The following is a 20,675-nucleotide window of genomic DNA, read 5'->3' as shown; positions in this document are numbered from 1 at the left end:
GAAGAGGCCTCCAAGATCACCTCGTCCAACCTCTGACCTAACACTAACAAGTCCTCCACTAAACCTTATCACTAAGCTCAACATCTAAACGTCTTTTAAAGACCTCCAGGGATGGTGACTCAACCACTTCCCAGGGTAGCCCATTCCAATGCCTAACAACCATTTCAGTAAAGAAGTTCTTCCTAATATCCAACCTAAACCTCCCCTGGCGCAACTTTAGCCCATTCCCCCTCGTCCTGTCACCAGGCACCACCAGCTTCGTTGCCCTTCTCTGGACTCGCTCGAGCACCTCGGTGTCCTTCTTGTGGCGAGGGGCCCAAAACTGAACACAGTACTCGAGGTGCGGCCAGACGAACGTGCTAACCGATTGTGCCACAGAGACTGTGCTGGGGAGCAGCACTGCAGCCGCCACCCTGAGCCCAAAAACTGCACTCACGTCACGGACAGGATTCGAACCTGTGTGGGGAAACCCCATCGGATTTCAAGTCCAACGCCTTAACCACTCGGCCACCGTGACACAAATGTGGCTTCTTGCTTTGCTGTTTCTCAACACTCCTTCTAGATGAAACACCTGCCAACACAGATTCCCAGTTTGTCTCAGAATATTATTGCTGTAATCATAAAAGATGTACTGTCTGTTTGAATATCTTGTCTGAAGTGCTTCATGATTAGAGCTAGTGAGGGCCAGTCGTTCCCGTACCATGGCTGTTTGTAACATATAAGAATTCCTGTGTGGGATAACTCAGGGGAATCATAAGTCAGGTGTTAAGTTAATATTGGTTGATAAGCAGAACATAAAGACAGAAAATCTGCTTACCAGGGACTTCATAAACTACTTTATATGTACCCTGCCATACTTGAGTCATGGTCTGACACTGGATTTTTAGGGTGGTTTTTTTTGGCCCCTCTCGTTTGAGCAAAATAGCTAGTGTAGGTAGGCCTGAATAGCTTCTTCAGTGGAAGATACACAGGGTTATATACCTACAGATTAAACCTATCGTGATATTTTGACTAAATAAAAAAGCAATAATGGCAGTTTAAGCCAAAATGTACCCCTTTTTTATTGTACTTGGTTAAATGATGCCTTTTTTTTTTAGGTAAGATCACCTACTCAAGAGTTTTTCAAAGGAACAGTCTCTTAGGAATAAGTAAAATGTAAGCTAGGCAAACAGAGACCATCAGAAGTTTGCAAGCAATCAGGGAAGAATGCTTTAAGTTACAGTTCTTGAATAGGAGTACAATGTCCCCTGAGTTTAGACTTCCAGGGGTACTTTGGGCTTGTTCCTAGTCCATTGTCATGCAAAGTCACATAGTCTTGCTTAACAAACAAAGGTAATTTCTTACAAATACATTTTTTCTGTAGTTGTCTGGCAACTGCTGTATGTTTCAAGATTTGCTAATGATACTATAAATCCAACTGAATGAGATTTTCTCTGGAGGACAGCAGAGATTTTAATAGATAAGTGAGAATACTGAAATAGTTCCATAGAGCAGTCTGGAAATGAATGGCAGACTCACATTTCCTCTTTTTTTTATTTTTGTCTGACACTTTCTTCTAGGTCTGAATATATTGCTTTGGCAAGTGCCACGAGTTGCGGTGTAAAAATATGTTACCAAGAGTAATAATTTGAATTTCATGAAATGTCAAATTGTTCATTGGGCTACATATCCTGATGGAGCTACGACATGATGCAAAACATTTCACTTCCTTTGGGCACTCAGAAGGTGACAACCTTTTTCTGTTTCAAGTGAGGAATTATTCCCTTTTATAAAATCAAGAACATTTTTCTGAGGCAAATATTTGAAACTGCGTAACAGATGGCATTCTTGTTCACCACACAGGGATTTTATAATCTTGGTAATCTCCTCAAAAGAAAGTTAGTGCAATGTCCATTGAATTTAATCCGTGTAGGAAAATGATTATTGCTTACTATTTTGGAACTTCTTACTATTCAGTTCAATATATTTAATTAAGACCATTTAAATGGTGTCACAAGCTCTTGTTAACACAAACCAATGAGGGAGAAATAGTTTGCTTAAGTGGACAATGAGGATAACGTTTACTTGAAAGGAGCCGAATTTTATTTTCTTTTTTTTTTTTTTTTGAGTATGCCACATATGTGCTAGCAAAGGCTAATCCTCAGCTTTGAAGGCAAATGGCATGACACAACTTGCATCTGTGTAACTCATTTTCATCCTTAGCAAAACAGAGTGCTCCTCTGGGAGCCCTCATCTGTGCTATGACCAGACCATGAAGTGACCATAGCCGTGTCTGGCAGGGTGCCCAGTGGCACAGGCTGAACTATTCCAGGAGGCATGCTATCGGTTGGACAGTATGGATGTTCACAGTACATGCGTTAACCATGTCTAGTTTACTATTCTAGATGTGAAGTATGAAAATTCTTAGCACAGAAAATGTCCTTGGTTAGCAAATGGGTGACAACATGTACCAAAGTACGCATTTTATACCCTGTGAAAGTCTGTCTGAATTTACCTCAGTTTTTAACCCCAAAAATGACAGTTCACCATCCCTGAAATAAATGTTTCAGCTAGTCTTTTAAGCTCTGCTCGTACTTTGGTATCTCACAACTTTTCTCCAGACCAGATTCATGTGCAGTCACCACAGAATGACTAGTTATTCTTCTTTAAGGAATATAGAAATGAAGCACAGTTCTTCCTGCAATAGGTTGGGGTCTGGAAGCTGGATATGAGAGCTGAGACCTTTCTCTCACCACCTCTGCTGGAGTCTGTAAGGAAGATAGAGGAAGACTTGATTTTAAGGCAGAGGGAACAAAAGCCAAACAAGGAGAGGAAAGCAGTAGGCAAAGATGGGTTCCTCGAAGAAACAAGAAGAGAGCCGGGTCATCCAAGAGTTTAGGACCTGGAAGAAATGCTAGCAATAGATGTGACAAAAAGGTTGGAATTATCAATAAATGTAAAGATTAAGAGAACAAAAGGAGAGGAGGCATATTAAGATATAAATAATTGAAAATGGAATAGTTGGACAACTGTTAAGAGTGGTAGTCAGAGAATTAGACTGAAGGGTAAGAATCCGAGAAGACATGAGAAAGAAAATTGAGACTGTGTAAAGGGAAAAAGGAAGATGCTAAGACTGTAAGAAGGTAGAGAAGGAGAAGGAGATTCAACAAAACCTGGGAGAAGCAGCTGATTAGAGAGGAGACTAAGTCTGTTTAAAATAAGTAAGAAATGGAGAGTTAATTGCATGGGCAAGGGAAAGACAAAGAACACAGGTAAGGATAGCTTTATATGGAAGAGCTGATTCAGTTTCTGGAATACACAGAAATAAGACAATCCCACCACCCAATGGTCAGAAGGGAATCTGGGATTCCTTAGCATTCTCACTGTCCCGCTGTAAATAAATTAGGAAGGAAGTGAAGTGCTCTGCCAAAATATCTGATTCTCCCCTAGTGCTGGTCCATATACAGGATCTACATCCAGTACTGCAACCAGTTTTACCAAGATCCGTGTGCTAGATCTAAAGATTTCTGCAGATGAGTCAGTTCAATGTAAATAGTATGTCATACTGGTTTTTCTTTTTCGTTCTTTTGTGATTTTTTTGTGTGTGCTTTTGTTTGTTTTTAAACAAAGCAGAAAGCTACATGAAAGAGAAATTGAAAGACTAGGGCTTTCTAAAGGCAGGAAAGTCGAGTATGTAAAGGTTAAAAAAAAATCCAAATTAAGAGCTAGATCCATACTAGTAGATTCACATGCACCTGTGGAAGAGTCAAAGGGTTATCTGGCATCCACATTATAAGCTCTATAATTCTCTTAAACAGAGTAGCCACATCCATATTATCACTTATAAATTATAATAAAGCAATTACGATGTTAAATGTCTGCTAAGTATATTTACAAAAGTGCTGCCTTTCCAGCCCATACAGATGGTTGGCTTCAAGCAGGGGTAAGGAGACTGGCAAGGAAAGAATTATTTCTGTTTCCCCTTCTCCATAGGTTTGTAATTACTTCATCTATTTTTAAACATCATGTATTTTAGGTTAGAGGAGGACTTACTTGTGAGCTAATTTGTGTTCTTGGCAAAGAATATCTTGTGTCTAGTTCAGGAACTGCTGGCTGTTAGACTACAAAATTCCCATCTGCTTCAGTGCTAGTTTTCTGGGATTTAGTGTATTCTGTTACAGGAAAACTACTTGAATTGTTTCTTCTGTACTTAAAGGCTTGAAGAGCTGATTTGTGTAAAAAATTGCATTCATTTAGTAAACATTTTCAGTATCAAGTATTGTAGAACCACAAAAGTAATAAACTCAGAGAACAGAGATCAAAAGACAACAGTTTGAACTCCAGTATTGGAAATATAATCAATGTATGAAAAAGTAGATCAATAAAAGAAGGGTCAATATTTTTTTATATAGTACTTTAATAATTTACAAGACTTTGCAATGATACAAATTTATTTTAATAAGTATCTTTTCATTAGAAACATGTTCTAGTACTTAGTTCATGATGGTTTATTTCTCCTTTTTTACCTTTATTTCCATGAATCTTAATTGGTTAAAAAATATTTTTGTTGAATTTTAATCCCCATGATTATTACATGATATTAATGTAATATTCCTGTAATATTAATGACAGGATGGGGGGAATGGTTACCTAAACTAAAAGAGGGGATATTTAGTTTAGAGGTTAGGAGGAAGTTCCTCACTCAGAGGGTGGTGAGGCACTGGCACAGGTTGCCCAGAGAAACTGTGGATGCCCCATCCCTGGAGGTATTCAAGACCAGGTTAGATGAGGCCCTGAGCAACCTGGTCTCGTGGGTGGCATCCCTGTCAGGAGGGTGGAACTAGATGATCTTTGAAGTCCCTTCCAATCCGAGCCATTCTATGATTCTGTAATTACAACTTCAGAATATTTTCAAAGATATTGTTAAGTGCTGAAATCAATCAACTTCTCATATCAAGTTGTGTTGCCAGTTGTTCCTATTGCTGTTGACTGTCTGACCTTGGGTAGTTGTGTTCCTAGATGTTGGCGTGACTATATATCTACTTCTAATTGTCATGTTTTACTTCTGATTTCAATTGATTGTTATGCTGCCTAATATAGTTATATTTTAAAATTATTTAAATTGGATGCCTGGGTTACATCACATACCATAAAAACATAAATTATATGTTGTAGATGGTAAATATCACAACCTCGTCTGGTAACTAAAACAGTTCTTTGGTTTTACATATATGGAGTTATGCTTTATATATAATAAGGTATATAATATATAATTCTTTATTCAGAGTTATGCCCATTAAGGTGCTTTCAAAGTACCCTAAGAATTCAATGCTAGACTTTTTCAATGAGTTGCCATACTAAAGACTGAACAGAAAGGCCTTGTCTAAATTCCGTGTAGTGTGCATGTCTATTCTGAATAAGAAAATCATTTAGCTGTTACTAAATAAAAGCAATAAAATCCCAGTGAAAAAAAATAAAAACTCCCTCAGAGAGATTATAGTAAAAATTCAGTAATTTTGCCAGCCATCTTCTGCCTGTTTCTCTTCTTGCAGTTTCTGCTAATACCTGGATCACATTGTAAAGATGTGTTACTTGCAAGGCATAAAAGCCCAAAGGGAAACCTTCCACTTTGACCTGAAGAAAAGCCTTTTGATACCTGGAAAGATCAAATGATCAGAATAAGAGAGCTGCAGTATTCAGTTCTCCGTGTAATTTATAATCCTGTAAAGACTATCATTTGATAATTAGGGGTGGAAACATAAGATCCTCAAGTCATCCTTGTGGTTTTAATTTTGTTTTGTCCTTTCTAGTGAGAAAGCCCTTTACACAGTAGACAAAATGAACACTTATTTTCTTATTTTCCATACAGACAGGAGTTTTATTAACTTTAAAGAACAGAATCATAGAATGGCTTGGGCTGGAATCATAGAATGGCTTCCTGCTTGCAGTTGAAAACTATTCCACCTTTCCTATCAATATCTATGTGTGTAAAATGTTGTTTGTTGTTCTCCATCTTTTTTATAGGCCACCTCTAAGTACTATAAGGCCACAATGAAGTCTCCTTAGAGCCCTCTCTTCTCCAGGGATGAGCAATCCCAGCTCCCTCAGCCTGTTTTCACAGGAGAGGTTCTCTAGCCCCTCGATCATCTTTGTGGCTCTCCTCTGGACCCACTCTATTAAGTCTACATCCTTCTTGTGCTGGGAGCCTCAGACCTGGATGCAGCACTCTTAGTGGGCCCTTATTTGTGTAATTACAAACTTATTCCAGAATGGATGAATATTGTATCTTCTATTATTGGATCTTTATGATTATATGTAAAAATTAAAATACAACCTGCTTTTTAGGACTGACTTTTCAAACAGGAAGAAGTTGCATGTTATTAGTAAAGCCATAAAAGTTCAGAAAAGATATTTTGAATGGCTTCCTCTAATGCTGGGCTTAATTCAGAATCACAGAGTGGTTTGGGTTGGAAGGGACCTTAAAGACCACCCAGTTCCAACCCCCCCAGGGACACCTTCCACCAGACCAGGTTGCCCAAAGCCCCATCCAGCCTGGCCTTGAACACCTCCAGGGATGGGGCATCCACAGCTTCTCTGGGCAGTGCGTTCCAGTGCCTCACCACCCTCCGAGTAAACATTTTCCTCCTAATGTCTAATACAAATCTCCCCTCTTTAAGTTTAAAACAGTTCCCCCTTGTCCTATTGCTGTCTGCTTGTGTAAAAAGTCTTTCTCCATCTTTTTTATAAGTGCCCTTATGTACTGAAAAGCCGCTATTAGGTCTCCCCAGAGCCTTCTCTTCTCCAGGCAGAACAGCCCCAGCTCTCTCAGCCTTTCTTCACAGGAGAGGTGCTCCAGCCCCTTGATCATCTTTGTGGCCCTCCTTTGGACTCGCTCAAACAGCTCCATATCCTTCTTGTGCAGGGGGCCCCAGCCCTGGACGCAGCACTCCAGGTGGGGCCTCACAAGGGCAGAGCAGAGGGGCACAATCCCCTCCCTCCACCCACTGCCCACCCCTCTGTTGGTGCAGCCCAGGACGCAGCTGGCCTTCTGGGCTGCAGGCATGCACTGCTGGCTCATGTCGAGCTTTTCATCCACCAGAACTCCCAAGTCCTTCTCTGCAGGGCTGCTCTCAATGAATTCCTCACCCAGGCTGTACTCATGTCTGGGATTGCCCCAGCCCAGGTGCAGCACCTTGCACCTAGAATTGAACCTCATAAGGTTCACATGGGCCCACTTTTCAGGCTTGTCCAGGTCCCTCTGGATGGCATCCCTTCCTTCTAGTGTTATCAACTGCACCACTCAGCTTGGTGTCATCTGCAAACTTGCTGAGGGTGCACTCAATCCCACTGTCTATGTCATTGATAAAGATATTAAACAATATTGGTCCCAAGACAGACCCCTGAGGAACACCACTCAGCACCAGCCTCCACCTAGATGTTGAGCCATTGACCACAACTCTCTGGGTGCGACCGTGTCCTGGTTTCAGTTAGGATGGAGTTAATTTTCCTCCTAGTAGCTGGTAGGGTGCTATGTTTTGGATTAGGATGAGAAGAGTGCTGATAACATGCTGATGTTTTAATTGTTGCAGAGCAGTGCTTACACCAAGCCAAGGACTTTTCAGCTTCTCGCTCTGTCCTGCCAGCGAGTAGGCTAGGGGTGCAGCAGGAGCTGGGAGGGGACAGGCCCAGGACAGCTGACCCAAACTGGCCAAAGGGGTATTCCATACCATCTGACGTCATGCTAAACAATATATAGGGGTGGCTAGCCGGGGTGGGGGGCCAGCTGCTCGGGGATAGGCTGGGCATCGGTCAACGGGTGGTGAGCAGTTGCATTGTGCATCACTTGTTTCATACACATTATTATTAGTAATACTATTATTATTCTTATTATTGTTATTATTGTTATTATTATTTTCCTGTCTTAATAAACTGTCTTTATCTCAGCTCACAGGCTTCACTTTCCCGTTTCTCTCCCCCATCCCAGAGAGGGAGGGGGGAGGGTGAGCGAACAGCTGTGTGGTGTTTAGCTGCCGGCTGGGTTAAACCACAACAGACCATCAAGCCAATTCCTTATCTACTGAACAGTCCACCCATCAAATCCATCTCCCTCCAATTTATAGTTCAGGATGTCATGTGGGACGGTGTCAAAGGCCTTACAGAAGTCCAGGTAGATGACATCAGTCAGTGTTCCCTTTTCAACAGAAACAGACACTCCGTCTTAGAAGGCCACCAGATTGGTCAGGCACTATTTACCCTTGGCAATGCCAGGCTGGCTGACTTTGGATCATCTCCTTGTCTTGCATGTGCCTTAACATTGCTTCCAGGAGGATCTGTTCCATGATCTTTGCTATGAGGGTGGTGAGGCCCTGGCACAGGTTGCAAAGAGAAGCTGTGGATGCCCCATACCTGGAGGTGTTCGAGGCCAGGTTGGATGGGGCTTTGAGCAACCTGGTCTGGTGGGAGGTGTCCCTGCCAATGGCAGGGCCATTGGGATTAGATGGTCTTTAAGGTCCATTTCAGCCCAAACCATACTGTGATGTTATGATACTACGATCTTCCCAGGCACAGAGGTGGGCACAGAGGTGGGGCTCACTGGTCTGTAGTTCCCTGGGTCCTCCTTTCAACCCTTTTTAAAACTGGAGTGATGTTTTCCTTTTTCCAGTCACCAGGGACTTCACCTGACTGCCAGGACTTTTCAAACATGATGGAGAGAGGCTTGGCAACTCCGTCAACCAGTTCCCTCGGGACCCTGGGATGCACGGCTTTGGGCCCCATAGACTTGTACCTGTTCAGTTCCATCAGGTGGTCTCAAACCTGCTCTTTGCTTACAGTGGTGGGAGGGACTTTGCTGCCCGAGCCCCTGCCCAGAGGTTCAGGGACTTGAGAGCTGTGGGAAGCCTGACTGGCAGTGGAGACTGAAGCAAAGAACCTGCTGAGACTGCAGCAAAGAACCTGTTGAGTACCTCAGCCTTCTCCATGTCTGTCGTTACCAGTTCTCCCTTCTTGTTTGTCAGACGGGAACACTCTCTTTGGCCTTTCTTTTTTAAGCAAGGTAGCTCTAGAATCACTTTTTGTAATTCTTTGCATCCCTTGCCAAGCTCAGTTCCATCTGTGCCTTGGCTCTCCTGATCCCATCCCTGCATGTGCAGACAGCATCCCTGTGCTCTTCCCAGGCCCCATGTCCCTGCTTCCGCTGCCTGTGCATTTCTCTCTTACGCTGTAGTTTGCCCATCAGGTACTTGCTGAGCTGTTCCATTTCCTGCCTTCCCTGCTTGATTTCTTAGGCACGGGGATGGACAGCTGTTGTGCTCTAAGAAAAGTGTCCTTCAAGAGTTACCAGCTCGTCTGTCCCTGAGGACTGTTTCCCAGGGGATCTCATCCACTAATGGAATGTTTAAAGAGCTGGAATTTGGCTCTTCTAAAGGTGAGGGTCGTGACTTTGCTGTTTGCCAGGCTCACATTCCATAAGATCACGACCAGAAACCTTGCAGCCCGTCCCTGGGTGGGCTCGAACCACCAACCTTTCGGTTAACAGCCGAACGCGCTAACCCATTGCGCCACAGAGACACAGAAACTTAGAGCTTTTGATTTTTAATTTAATTCCATGCTGTTGTTCTTACACTTTGGTGGTGTAACAGCATCATTTGTTTTTCATTACGTAATCAAAAGGAGGTCTGTATCTAATACATGTGTATCACATTTGTTTAGGTAGGTGGTAAACAGACATTCAGCTTAGCCAAGGTAGCATCAGTGCTGACTCTGCATTGCAACTGAAAACTACAAAAATCTTAACTAATTGAAACCTTCCAGGACTCTTTGGCACACAGTTATTACAGTTCACCCGTTTGGATGTAGCTGTGCAGACCAGAATTCACCTTACTAATCACAGATAACAGCCAGACCTAGCTAGGCTCCCTCCATGGAAAATGGAGAGGCCAGGACACGATTTGCCACCTCCTCAAGGATGTATTTAAGGTAGATATGGTAAAACCTCCCATGTCTCTATAAAAGGAGGTTAGGTGACTGGTGTTGAGTCTATAATGCATTTTTTATCATTCAGGAAGATTTTGATGTTTTAATTACAGAAGATAGGGTTATAACTGCTTCCAAGAAAGATTTTTTTTAAATAGTAACATTTTCTGCATTTATATTTTATTCTTATTTCCCTTCATTCTAATTTCCCTTTATTCATGAGAAAAAGGAATGAAAAAGGCAGATTTGATCATTCTCTTGTGATTCATTCTAGTATTTGGCAGGTACTGCTGAGGTGCAGAACTCAGGAAGTACTATCAGCTAAAATAATAAATGTAAGTGAATTACTGTGTTTTACTTTTGGGCCTCAATTTGTGGTATATCTCCACTATGAAGGGAATGGAATATCTCCACTATGCTTCATGCTTCCTTTCCCAGCATGAGCAGTGGGAGTTGCCTTTGCCTCTTATCCTGTAAGCTGTGCAACACTCTGATCTCATTGTACTTCCTTATTTTTCAGCAGAATTCTTAATTAGTAATTAGTCTTTTTGTTCCTTCCTTCTTGATTTGTTCACCATTTGAGTAGCAGATACAAAAAAGAGATGTGGGCAGGGATGGCAGTGGACTAAGTGAGGGGGTGAAGGATGAATGAAAGTTATGGCATTGGAATTGACAGTCTTTATGTGCTTGCCACAATTAGCATTTGGATGGCTTCTGAACCCATTGTATCTGACTGCCCTAGGCTGGAAGATCTGAAAGCAATTTCAAGTTTGGGAGTTCACTGAAATTCACCTTCAGTTAAACTATTGCTGGATCCTGAGCTAAATAACTTTTTAGGATCTAGGCTTGACTATTATCCTGAATTTCTCCCGTCGTCTGAGTGGACTACATTAATTCCCTTTGATTTCTCACATACTGGGCAAATACTTTAGGACAAGAATTCTTAATTTCTGTTTTCTAAAATTTGCTCCACTGATGACATCTACCTTGATGTTCTTTTGAATGGTTGGCCAATAAACAGTATTTCCCTAAAATATTACTAAAAGTATTCATGGAATGACAAACAGGTTGCAAAATTTCTGGAAGCTGCACAGGTGGGAGATTCCTGACGAGGAGACAGTAACAGTGTATAAGCATGTTCTGTTGTTGGGAAGTGGACAAGTGTAGATCCCTAGTTTCCTCCCCCTTTATTTAAGAGGAAGGGAAGGTTACACTAAGGAGTCCTCCAAGGCTTAACACTCACTACTGATACTGGAGTCCCCACCACAATGTTTCTGCATGCTTAGCTGTTACTTCAAGCTGGAGTGTCTTAATCTTCTTCAGATCAATTTGCAAGACAGTAGAAGCATCTTAAATTAAAATAGTCCCCTATTAGGTGTGGAGGAAGAAAGAGGAGGGTGTGGGGGAAGTTCTGCATATGATATTTTAGCTGACCTGTTTATTTTTTAACCTCTTAATGTCCTAAACAGGTTACAAGTAGAGTCAGAATTCACAGAAACAAGTTCCTTCTCTACAAAAAAAAAAAAAAAAGGCAATTTTGGCATATCGTCAAGTATGTTAGTTAAACCAAGCAGCATCTTGGGATAGACAATAAACTTCATTATTGCAGTCCAGAAGTGGGGGGGGGGGGGGGGAGGGGGAGGGTTAAGAGTGTGAAGATCATGTTAAAGAAAATTTCAGTTGGTATATTAAACTGGAAATCAGCATTTTCTCATCTATATATATGTTAGTAACATTTAAGTAGAATGAAACTTTCTTCAGATCTAGGAAATGCAGTATATTTTTCTGCTAGAGGGAGAACATCTCATTAAGCATTGAATCTTAGTTAAGTGAATAGGAATAAAATATTTATCTATGTCTGCAACAGAACCACATTTTAAACTCTGTTCCATATAGATGTTTAATGCATTTTCCTTTCTTACCAAATCCAACTACTACAGCCAGCTTTCAGATCTGTTGGAGACATCTATCTAGAATTGTCACAAAGATGGAAAAGAGTAGCACATTTCTTGACTCCAAATGCAGCTATAACACCAGTAATTCCAGCACTGTATGCTAGTCAGAGGAAGCTGTATCAAAAGTAGTTGCACCTGCTGTTCAGCAAGTAACTTGGATGCAAGTTAAGTACCTTTAGTGATAATTTATACCTACTATCAATATTTAGGAAACCTGTAGTAGATCAAAAACAATATGAGAAGTAAACTACTTTTACTTCTCTGTATAAATGTCATAGTTAGGTCCAATATTCAGACTACAGTTTGCAATCCCATCAATGACTGTTCAGGAGCATTTTCTCAAGAAGCACAGTCATTTCCTGACTTAATTCTGATCGGTGAACAAGGTTTCTTTGTTGTTAAGGAGAGTATTGTAACACTGGCCACATTGATGCTGGAGCAAATAACTTTGATGGAACAGCCACAGCCAAAGAATCTCAGTCATTGTTCTTAACCTTAAAAAGGGATGCTACATAAAGCAGCCTGTTAAAAGGAAAGAAATTTTTACATGGTGACTATTTCAAAGTATTGTATTGGATGCTCAGGGTAAATACAAACTTAAAAGACATTGGAAGGACCTAGAAGGTAAACCAGCAGAGCTAAAAATTAGGACAAGAGAAGTTATTAGAAGTAGGAAGTTATTCATAATAATACATTAGTTGTATCAAATGGGGAAAACAAGAATCAAAACCCCAGTAAGTTATATGTAAAAGCACAGTATGGGAGTCCAAACAGTATTCTAGAACTTGAAAAAAAGAAAGAAAGAAAGAAAGAAAGAAAGAAAGAAAGAAAGAAAGAAAGAAAGAAAGAAAGAGAAAGAAAGAAAGAGAAAGAAAGAAAGAAAGAAGAAACATAAATCTTTTTTTTTCAGTTGCATCTGCCTAGTAGTTTCGCTTACTTAGTCTTTCAATTCTGAAGGAAGTATCATGAATACTATAAATGAGATTGAAAAGTACAGACATTAGACAAATAATAATTTCTAATATACCATTTCAGCCTATGCTGTGACTACCTTTCAGCTATTACAGTAGTACTTAAAATGTGCAAAGCTGTTAATTGTGACCATCTCATGGTTATTAAGTAAATTTGCACCATGGGGTATGCAAATAGTTAACGAGGTCATATGAATTTCTCTGCTGGTTTCAACAAATTACGCTGCAGGGATTCATCTCTTTTTAGCCGATGTTACTAGTTTACAATTCAATCTGTAATATACTACATAATATGCAAATCTAAGCAAAGCAGAGTTGGACAAGATTAAATATATGATACTGGAATGATGAAGAGTTGAATTAGAAAATTTTCATCTGGTCATGAGAGTTTGCGTTATCCCTGCCTGTCTGAATTTAACTTGAAAGTTTTCTGTATGGATTCCACAAGTTCTTGATTCTTCCTATATTTTCTTTGAACAACAGGTTTGCCTCAACTGTTTTTCCTCTGGTAGAAAAATACTACAGCAGCACCCATTTCCTATTGTTTAGTCAGTGGACTGCTTCTGTCCCCAGCAAAGACAAAAGTGTGCCTTTTATTGCATGCCTGAATACCATCAAATTGTGAAGTCAGAGTCTTAATGTACTTCTGATGTTCATACTATATAATAACACCCTTCTAGCCTGATGCGTTATATGAAAACATTAATGAAGATAATGTTCCATGAAGGTACTATATGCAGACTGTATAAGTAGTTCTCACTTGTCTGAGTTGACAGGTGGTTTTATTTCAGCTTACAGTTCGTTTATAATGACAAAAGAATTCAGGGAAGGTTAAAATGATTCAAATGATGTTTCTGCTGATCTCTTTTAGTTTAGCCCTCTATCACCTCTTTCATCCCCACACGTACTCTGAATTTTCTTGCATGTGAATGAATATGCTTCATGTAAAGAGTGAAGAGTAGAAGTACTGACGACTGAAGTTCCTTTTCAAAAGAATCTATATAACATGAGCATCAGTTGTGCAAATTTCTTCATGACACTTCACCATTTCTTCTTAACTCTGACTTTAAAAAAGTATCTCAAATGCTTTTTATCTCTTTGCTGAAAGTCCCAGTACAGTCAGAAACAGTCCAAAGATAGAAAATGCTAATAATTGTATAATTATTAGTGGAATTACAGTTGTTTATAGTATTAACCAATTAAAATTTGCTTTCTAATTGTTTATTTTTATTGGTTGCTTTATGACAGTATGATAAATTATTATAGTAATACAGATCTAAACTAAATATTAAGGAGAACTTTGTTCAAGAAAACAGCAGCCATTTGCGAACAAAAACATTGAAAACACATTTATAATTATTTTTTTCAGTTGAAATAAAAACCCCTGGGATTTCTTATTTTAATTGAAATAGTATTTTAGTTTCAATAATCATTACGGATAAATAATTCCTGAAAATAATAGGATTAACAAGTTTATACTCATGCTTGCTTTCCCAAGCAGGCTTACTGATAAGTTTGTAAATTCCTTCTTCAAAAGACAGCTGTCTTAATTGAATATTCCAGAGCTATCAGAATACCTTTTTGAACTTGAGGTCCAAACTAACATGAAACCAATGGCAGCATTAGTGATGGACAGGCTTTCAATATCTAGGGTTTAATATAAAAAAATCCCGGACCTCTGAATCATGTAAATCACAGAGGTCAGTTTCCAAATCTTGCTTGAAAAATGTGTGGAATAGGTCCAAGGAAATGTTCTTTCACGGCTACACATTTTCAGAGGGCACCTTTAGTAGCACAGTGTAAAGAATATACAGATATTTCATCTGCAGTTCATACACGTACTCCTACAGGTATGAATTTTGTGCATTACATGCAGCACTTTTAAGTAACCTCTGAAAACATGAGAAAATCTCACATGACCAGAATATCAGCAATGTCCAGGTAATCAACACATTATATCTATCACTTCAAATCTATGACAAATCTTTTGGCAGCTAATTACCATTCAGTATCTGTTTTAAATCAGCAAATGGTTAAGAAGTAGTCACATAAAAATGAATCCCAGTAAAAAAGATAAAAGTATTGGAAAATACTTTCAAATAGCAACCTACCACTGTAGAGCTAGATCCCATGAATTATTTCTGCATATACAAAAATCCATAAGGAGTATGCAAATATTTGACTGTAATCCTATTTAACTTCTGTTCAGGTGGGCCCTTGTGTAGGAACACCAAGAAATTCCACTTCCCATTAAACAGAAGACTGACATTATTATGCTAATGTCATCTGACGTGATCCAAATAATTCATACTTTCATCGCCCATTTGAATTATGTCAGAATTTTCATTTTGAAATTGAATTACCATTTTATCAGCAATATAGGTTGCCAAGACCACTCTTACTCTGTAGTTCATCACAATGTGCTGCTTCCTTGTAGAAGAGTATAAAAGATAATAGTTAACAAAGTCATTGTTCATTTTTTAAACTGCTTGGTTCTCCAACTGACTTGTGTACACCCAAGTGTCTAAGTCACCACTTCTTTCTAGGTGTCTGTTTAGTGTACTCCTGCACAACCAGTGTTCAGTTTTATGGTTATTCCATTTAAAAATGATATTCTTCATCGTAGTACTAAATACCTGTTGTTTACCTTCTAAGAGTCTTGAATTTTGTCAGACTTCACCAACCAACTATAAGATTTCCTTGTCTAAGGCTTTTCCTTTCAGCCCAGCTTTGTAAAACAGCACTAAGCTATAAAAGAATTTCTCTCTGATTTCTCCATGCAGGTCTAAGATTATTCTCCTATGTAATTTCAGCTCCAGAATGTATAAATTGGTAATATCATCAGTCATCACAAAAACCCAAATCTGTTTATTCTTAAAAAAAAAAAAAAAAAAAAAAATCCAACAGTATTAATTCCTAAAGGATTTCAGTTTCAATTGCTTGGTACTAATTCTTTTAGAAATCATGAAATTATTACATTAACTAGAAAAGTTGTATATTTTTCAAAGCAGGCAGTTGTCTAGGCCAGCATTACCCATTTGCTGGGACCAAAGCAATTTTCGGCAGTACTAATGCTCAGAAACAATAGAACTGTTTTCTGTCAGGAAAAAATAATTTGTGGAGGGAACAAAGCTGCACTGGGAGATGTCCCCTGTGGAATTTCTGAAGGGCTGAAAGCAATCACAAAACTCATAGTTTTTTTGGTGAAATACATAATGGATTTTAACCTTGCCTCATTAAACAGCAGTACATAATACATTATGTATAACCCCCCCACACTCACACAATAAACATTTTACAACAGGGTAAAAATGGAACAGAAGAAGACAGGAATCGAAGGAATCCTGTCTTCTTGTTAAATTACATGCTTCTGGAAATCATTCCGGTTGGAATTAATTTGACCAAATACTTATGTCTAAAGCATGTAGGTTTGTACATATTATATATATGTGTATATATATGTATATATATTATATATATACATACATATAAATATGTCATTCCAGGCTCTCTTTATTTCTCTCTATATGGAGAGAAGTTAACCATGTTTAAGGTGCAGTTCACTGGAGGTCTGAAATAAACATCTGAAATAAGTTAGATAAATAATTCCCAGCAGGGGTGATTTTATCTCCATTGATCATAAAAGGAGTTCAAGTTGACTGGCTCAGCTATTGAAAGCTAAATTATTGATATCTAACATGGTGAGATGAATCTCAACCTCAGAGACCACTGCGGTGAGACTGGTGTAAGAATGTGAAGAGCCAAGAATTCATTTATTCTTTATCAAATTGTGCTTTTACTGAGAAATTTATCTTGAGGATGTAGTGGGCAGCAACACAAGGAACAGGAAAAGCGTAGATGTCACACCTAGAGATTTGTTGTTGAAAGCTCAGCTAACTTCATGAGATTTTTGCAATTTCTAAAGAATGACACATTTTCCCACAGCCCTGTTGAAATAACCCTTTAAGTATTCTTAGAAGAAGATTTTTTTTTTCTCCTCAAAAAATAAGCAGTCTGTCTTGTGAAGGGGGCTTATGTTCCTACAGAAATTTCTGTAGCTGTCATCTGTCTTGTTTCTTGTTATACCAGCATTTACCACATATGTGTGCTAAAGGAAACAATAAGCAACTCAGAGGATCCCCTGTGTTAGGATATTTAAATTATATATAGGGATATATCCTATTATATATAGGGATATATCCTGTGTAAGGATATTTACATTATATATATGTTAGGATATTATAATAGGACTGTTGCAGGGTAATATAATCTGAGCAAAAACTGTGCCGCTTATTTCTCCAAATACATGTCACCAGATTACAGTTAAATGCATCCTGTCCTCTAAGTTACAGTTTTTAGGAGAGGACTGCATGAAAGTAAGGATAAAGGTTTTTCTAAGTATTTTATGAAGTCTGTCATATGTATAAATGTCCCAGTTTGTCTTACTTGGCAGAGCATGGTAAAGTAAACTTAACATAGAAGGCTCCTTCAATGTCAGCGACTTGATTTGTTATACAATGATTAGTGGGACAACAGCAAAAAAAAAAAATAGAAGGAACTCATATATGAACAGGATCCTATAATCAGTACTAGATGCTTGAATAATGCACGGAATAATATAATCTGGTAGTTTTACGCAAATGTAGTTCACGTGGTAAATATTAAGTACCATCCTGTAAGTCTACAATGTTTTGCAGTAATGTTAAGCAAAGTTATTTCAGAATCTGTGATTCTCCACTGATCATTATACTATTTTCAATATTTTCTGCAGAAATAAGCATTTTTCTGCACAGTATCATAAGCAACTGTGACTGATAGCAGCAACAAATTAATGAGAACATTATACCATAATGGCCATAGCATAGTTACATTATGAACTGCTGATGATCAAGTCTCATTTTTAATATGGATAAATAACAAATTATAACTTTGAAAGATTTTTGAATGGAAATGCAGAAAAAAGATGAATAAAGCATGTGTACAGAGATTGCATAAACTTATGTTTAGTTGTAAACTCATGTTGTGTTATCTGGCTTATAGCTTGATAGGAAACTGTAGAAACAAAAGATAATATATTTCTAAATATGAGGGTCAGTATTGAGAGCCACAAGCTTGTTATAGACACAGGATGGCTCTGCAGGAGACTAGAAAGGAGCTTCTTTAATGACAGAGTAATTCACCAGCTGGGCAAGGATGCAATTTAATCACGTTTTGAAAATTGTGTGTGCAGAGCACAGTGATCTAATTCCTAGGAGTAAGTTGAGATTTGAGAGGAGACCTTGTGTGGAATTTATGTGAAGGCACTCTCATCTGGGAACATTACATTGTAGTAAAGTTGATCCATTTTGGGATGTAAGATGCCTGTGGATATACCTGGCTCATAGGAAATACCTGAAGTTACAGTCCCTATTTTCACTTTGACATCCATGCTTGTTTGTTTGCTTTTTCATTTTATAGCAGTGGAAATGGGACAGATGTTACCCACTGCTGTTCTTGATAAGCAGCTTCAGCTGCTGAGGTTTTATTCTCATGTTTGAAATGTAAGCTTTAATGAATGTTTTGAAATGTTGGTGATCTCTGTGCTGTAAAGGTGGAAATTAGCAGATATCTTTATGGTTTAAGGAAGTGCACTCCGGTAAGATTTATTTAAATTCAAAAATTGTTTAAGCTCTGTAATGTAAAGTTGTATAAACTAAATAACAGTATATAACGTTTTTACTGCTAATATGTCTTTGTGAACGTCTAATAAATTAAGAAATCATTATTTCCTTTACATTATTAAGAACTATTTTGTTTCTTTATTTACAGATTCCGAAGCTTAACTTATTTTGTCATTCCAGTGTTACACAGTTAAGTTTTGCGACACAAAAAAACCTGCATTTTTTTACTGAATTGAGCAAAGAATATATAGAAGTGTTTTAAACCTGTACTTGCACAGCACTTTTACCACATCTAACAGTATTTTTACAGTCCAATAATTTTGTTCTGTGAGCTGCAGATATAATCCTATTAAATATTTTTTGAAGGGAGAATCAGAATATTATGAAAAATGGGAGAATACTGTTACCATTCTATATAGAATAACTTTGAGCCTCCTAGAAATAGTTATTAATACATTTCAGGTATTGAACATATATTACATTGTGCCAAAAAGTAAGATGTAACTGTAATGGGAACGGATGAAAATACTTTCCAGCTAAAACTTTGTAACAGTTTCTAGTTTCTAGTAACTTGTCATTACAAATATATATTCATATTTTCCTTGTTTTTTATATACATATACTTAATTTAACTCAAATAACTAAGCAGTCTCTTTTATTTTCTTTACACAGCAGATGGTACGTGAACAATACACTACAACAACACCAGGCACTAGCCTAGAGAGGCCAAAGAATGAATATGTCTACAAAATTGGAATTTATGGCTGGAGAAAGCGTTGCCTCTACCTGTTTGTTCTTCTGCTGCTAATCATCCTAGTTGTGAATTTTTCTTTGACAATTTGGATTCTTAAAGTGATGTGGTTTTCTCCAGTAAGTGTCCTTTTTAATTTTCCATTCTTTTCACATTCTCTTCTTTTCCTGCCTCACCACTTCCTTTATTTCATATGTACATCAGCTTTTCTGTTTCTTCTCAATTATAATTTGTACTTTGATTGATATATATATATGTGTGGTTTATCTTTGAACATATCTATTGATTTGTAATTTCTTTATTAGCATTAATTTTCAAAATATTGAGGTTGTTGTTACCTTTTATTGAAGTGGGTTCTAACTACTGTGAAGAGAATGTATTTTATTGTTGTCTCATAGTCTGTTTAGTTTATATTTTATAAACATTTGCTGTAATTTTCTTTCATACACTAGGATTCACTTGTGTTAAAAGATTACTGACAGGTGCTGTTTTTTTCTTAGTTTCCTTCTCTTGTTTATCAGCATCTAAAATTTAACAATTTATTTGACCAATTAATTAAAACTCAGAGGTAGTTATTATTACTTCATGCCTGAGGCTAAACAGATGTATTATTCAGGAAAAAAATGTAATAACTTTCCACTGCCGTATGTGTTTTAATATTTATAATGCAATTTTGCGTGTAGTAGATTAAGGGGTAACTTACAGAAGTCTTCAAGATGTAGCTTTAGTCAGAATGCAATAAAATGCACCAGTGAATATCAAAGAACTAATTTGTCCCTAACAAGCAGTTGTGATGCAGAGATGATATGAGTAAACTAGTTACAAGAAAAACAATAATAGTTAATTCCTACAGCTCTGCCCTGCTATTGAAGAAAGTGTTATATTGAAATTCCCATTGTCTATCATTGTTACACCTCTGTCACTAAAAGGAGGGCATTATATCTTCACAGAAGCATTTCTATACTCTGCGTTCTCTTACTATAAAGAAAATAGGTTAATTTTAAGTGCTACTTACTAATACGTACTGCTGCTTGAATTTCCATCAAGTTTCTTCCCCCACATAATTTCTTTTCAGCAGTGTTATTGCCGTAGAGATTACAGTGTGGAACATCTTAGATCATGTATAATTTTTCTGTTATGCAGTTCACATGAAAGATGAGCACTTAGTGTCTGCATATCATGAATCACAGGGAATATGAATAATTGTTAAAATAGTTTTCTGTGTGGCTGAGATTTATATTTTTAAGCAGTTTTTAAATTTGTTTCCTGTTGGCTTGGTTTCTCTGTATGAAATTGGATATTTCTTCTCAGTCATCATTTCTTCATCAGTCAGGACTAACAGAATAGTATCAGAAACTCCACTTTCAGGAACCACTGTCTCCTACAA

The 20,675-nt window shown here is 38.0% G+C and overlaps 1 protein-coding gene and 2 non-coding genes across 10 annotated transcripts in view; 1 reads left to right on the top strand and 2 right to left on the bottom strand.

Annotated features, from left to right (window-relative positions):
• SGCG (sarcoglycan gamma) overlaps positions 1–20,675 on the top strand; it is a 139,062-nt gene that overhangs the window by 51,862 nt on the left and 66,525 nt on the right. For 2 of the 8 annotated variants that reach the window (XM_040543995.1, XM_040543993.1), the window contains 2 exons: positions 18,686–18,726; positions 19,210–19,407. In XM_040543995.1, the coding sequence (XP_040399929.1) occupies positions 19,213–19,407 (195 nt within the window). In that variant the 5' untranslated portion in view covers positions 18,686–18,726; positions 19,210–19,212. Of the gene's footprint in view, positions 1–10,235; positions 10,287–18,685; positions 18,727–19,209; positions 19,408–20,675 lie in introns of all 8 variants that reach the window. The other 6 variants (XM_040543991.1, XM_040543994.1, XM_040543989.1 and 3 more) reach the window with 4 other exon arrangements.
• TRNAS-UGA lies at positions 436–517 on the bottom strand. Its single transcript has one exon. It is a non-coding gene; the product is annotated as a tRNA-Ser (tRNA).
• On the bottom strand, positions 9,473–9,546 carry TRNAN-GUU. The gene has a single exon. It is a non-coding gene; the product is annotated as a tRNA-Asn (tRNA).

Source organism: Cygnus olor, chromosome 1 (genome assembly GCF_009769625.2).
Source record: "Cygnus olor isolate bCygOlo1 chromosome 1, bCygOlo1.pri.v2, whole genome shotgun sequence".
Taxonomy (NCBI): domain Eukaryota; kingdom Metazoa; phylum Chordata; class Aves; order Anseriformes; family Anatidae; genus Cygnus; species Cygnus olor.
The sequence above is the reverse complement of the archived record's forward strand: the minus strand, read 5'-3'. Positions and strand labels throughout refer to the sequence as shown.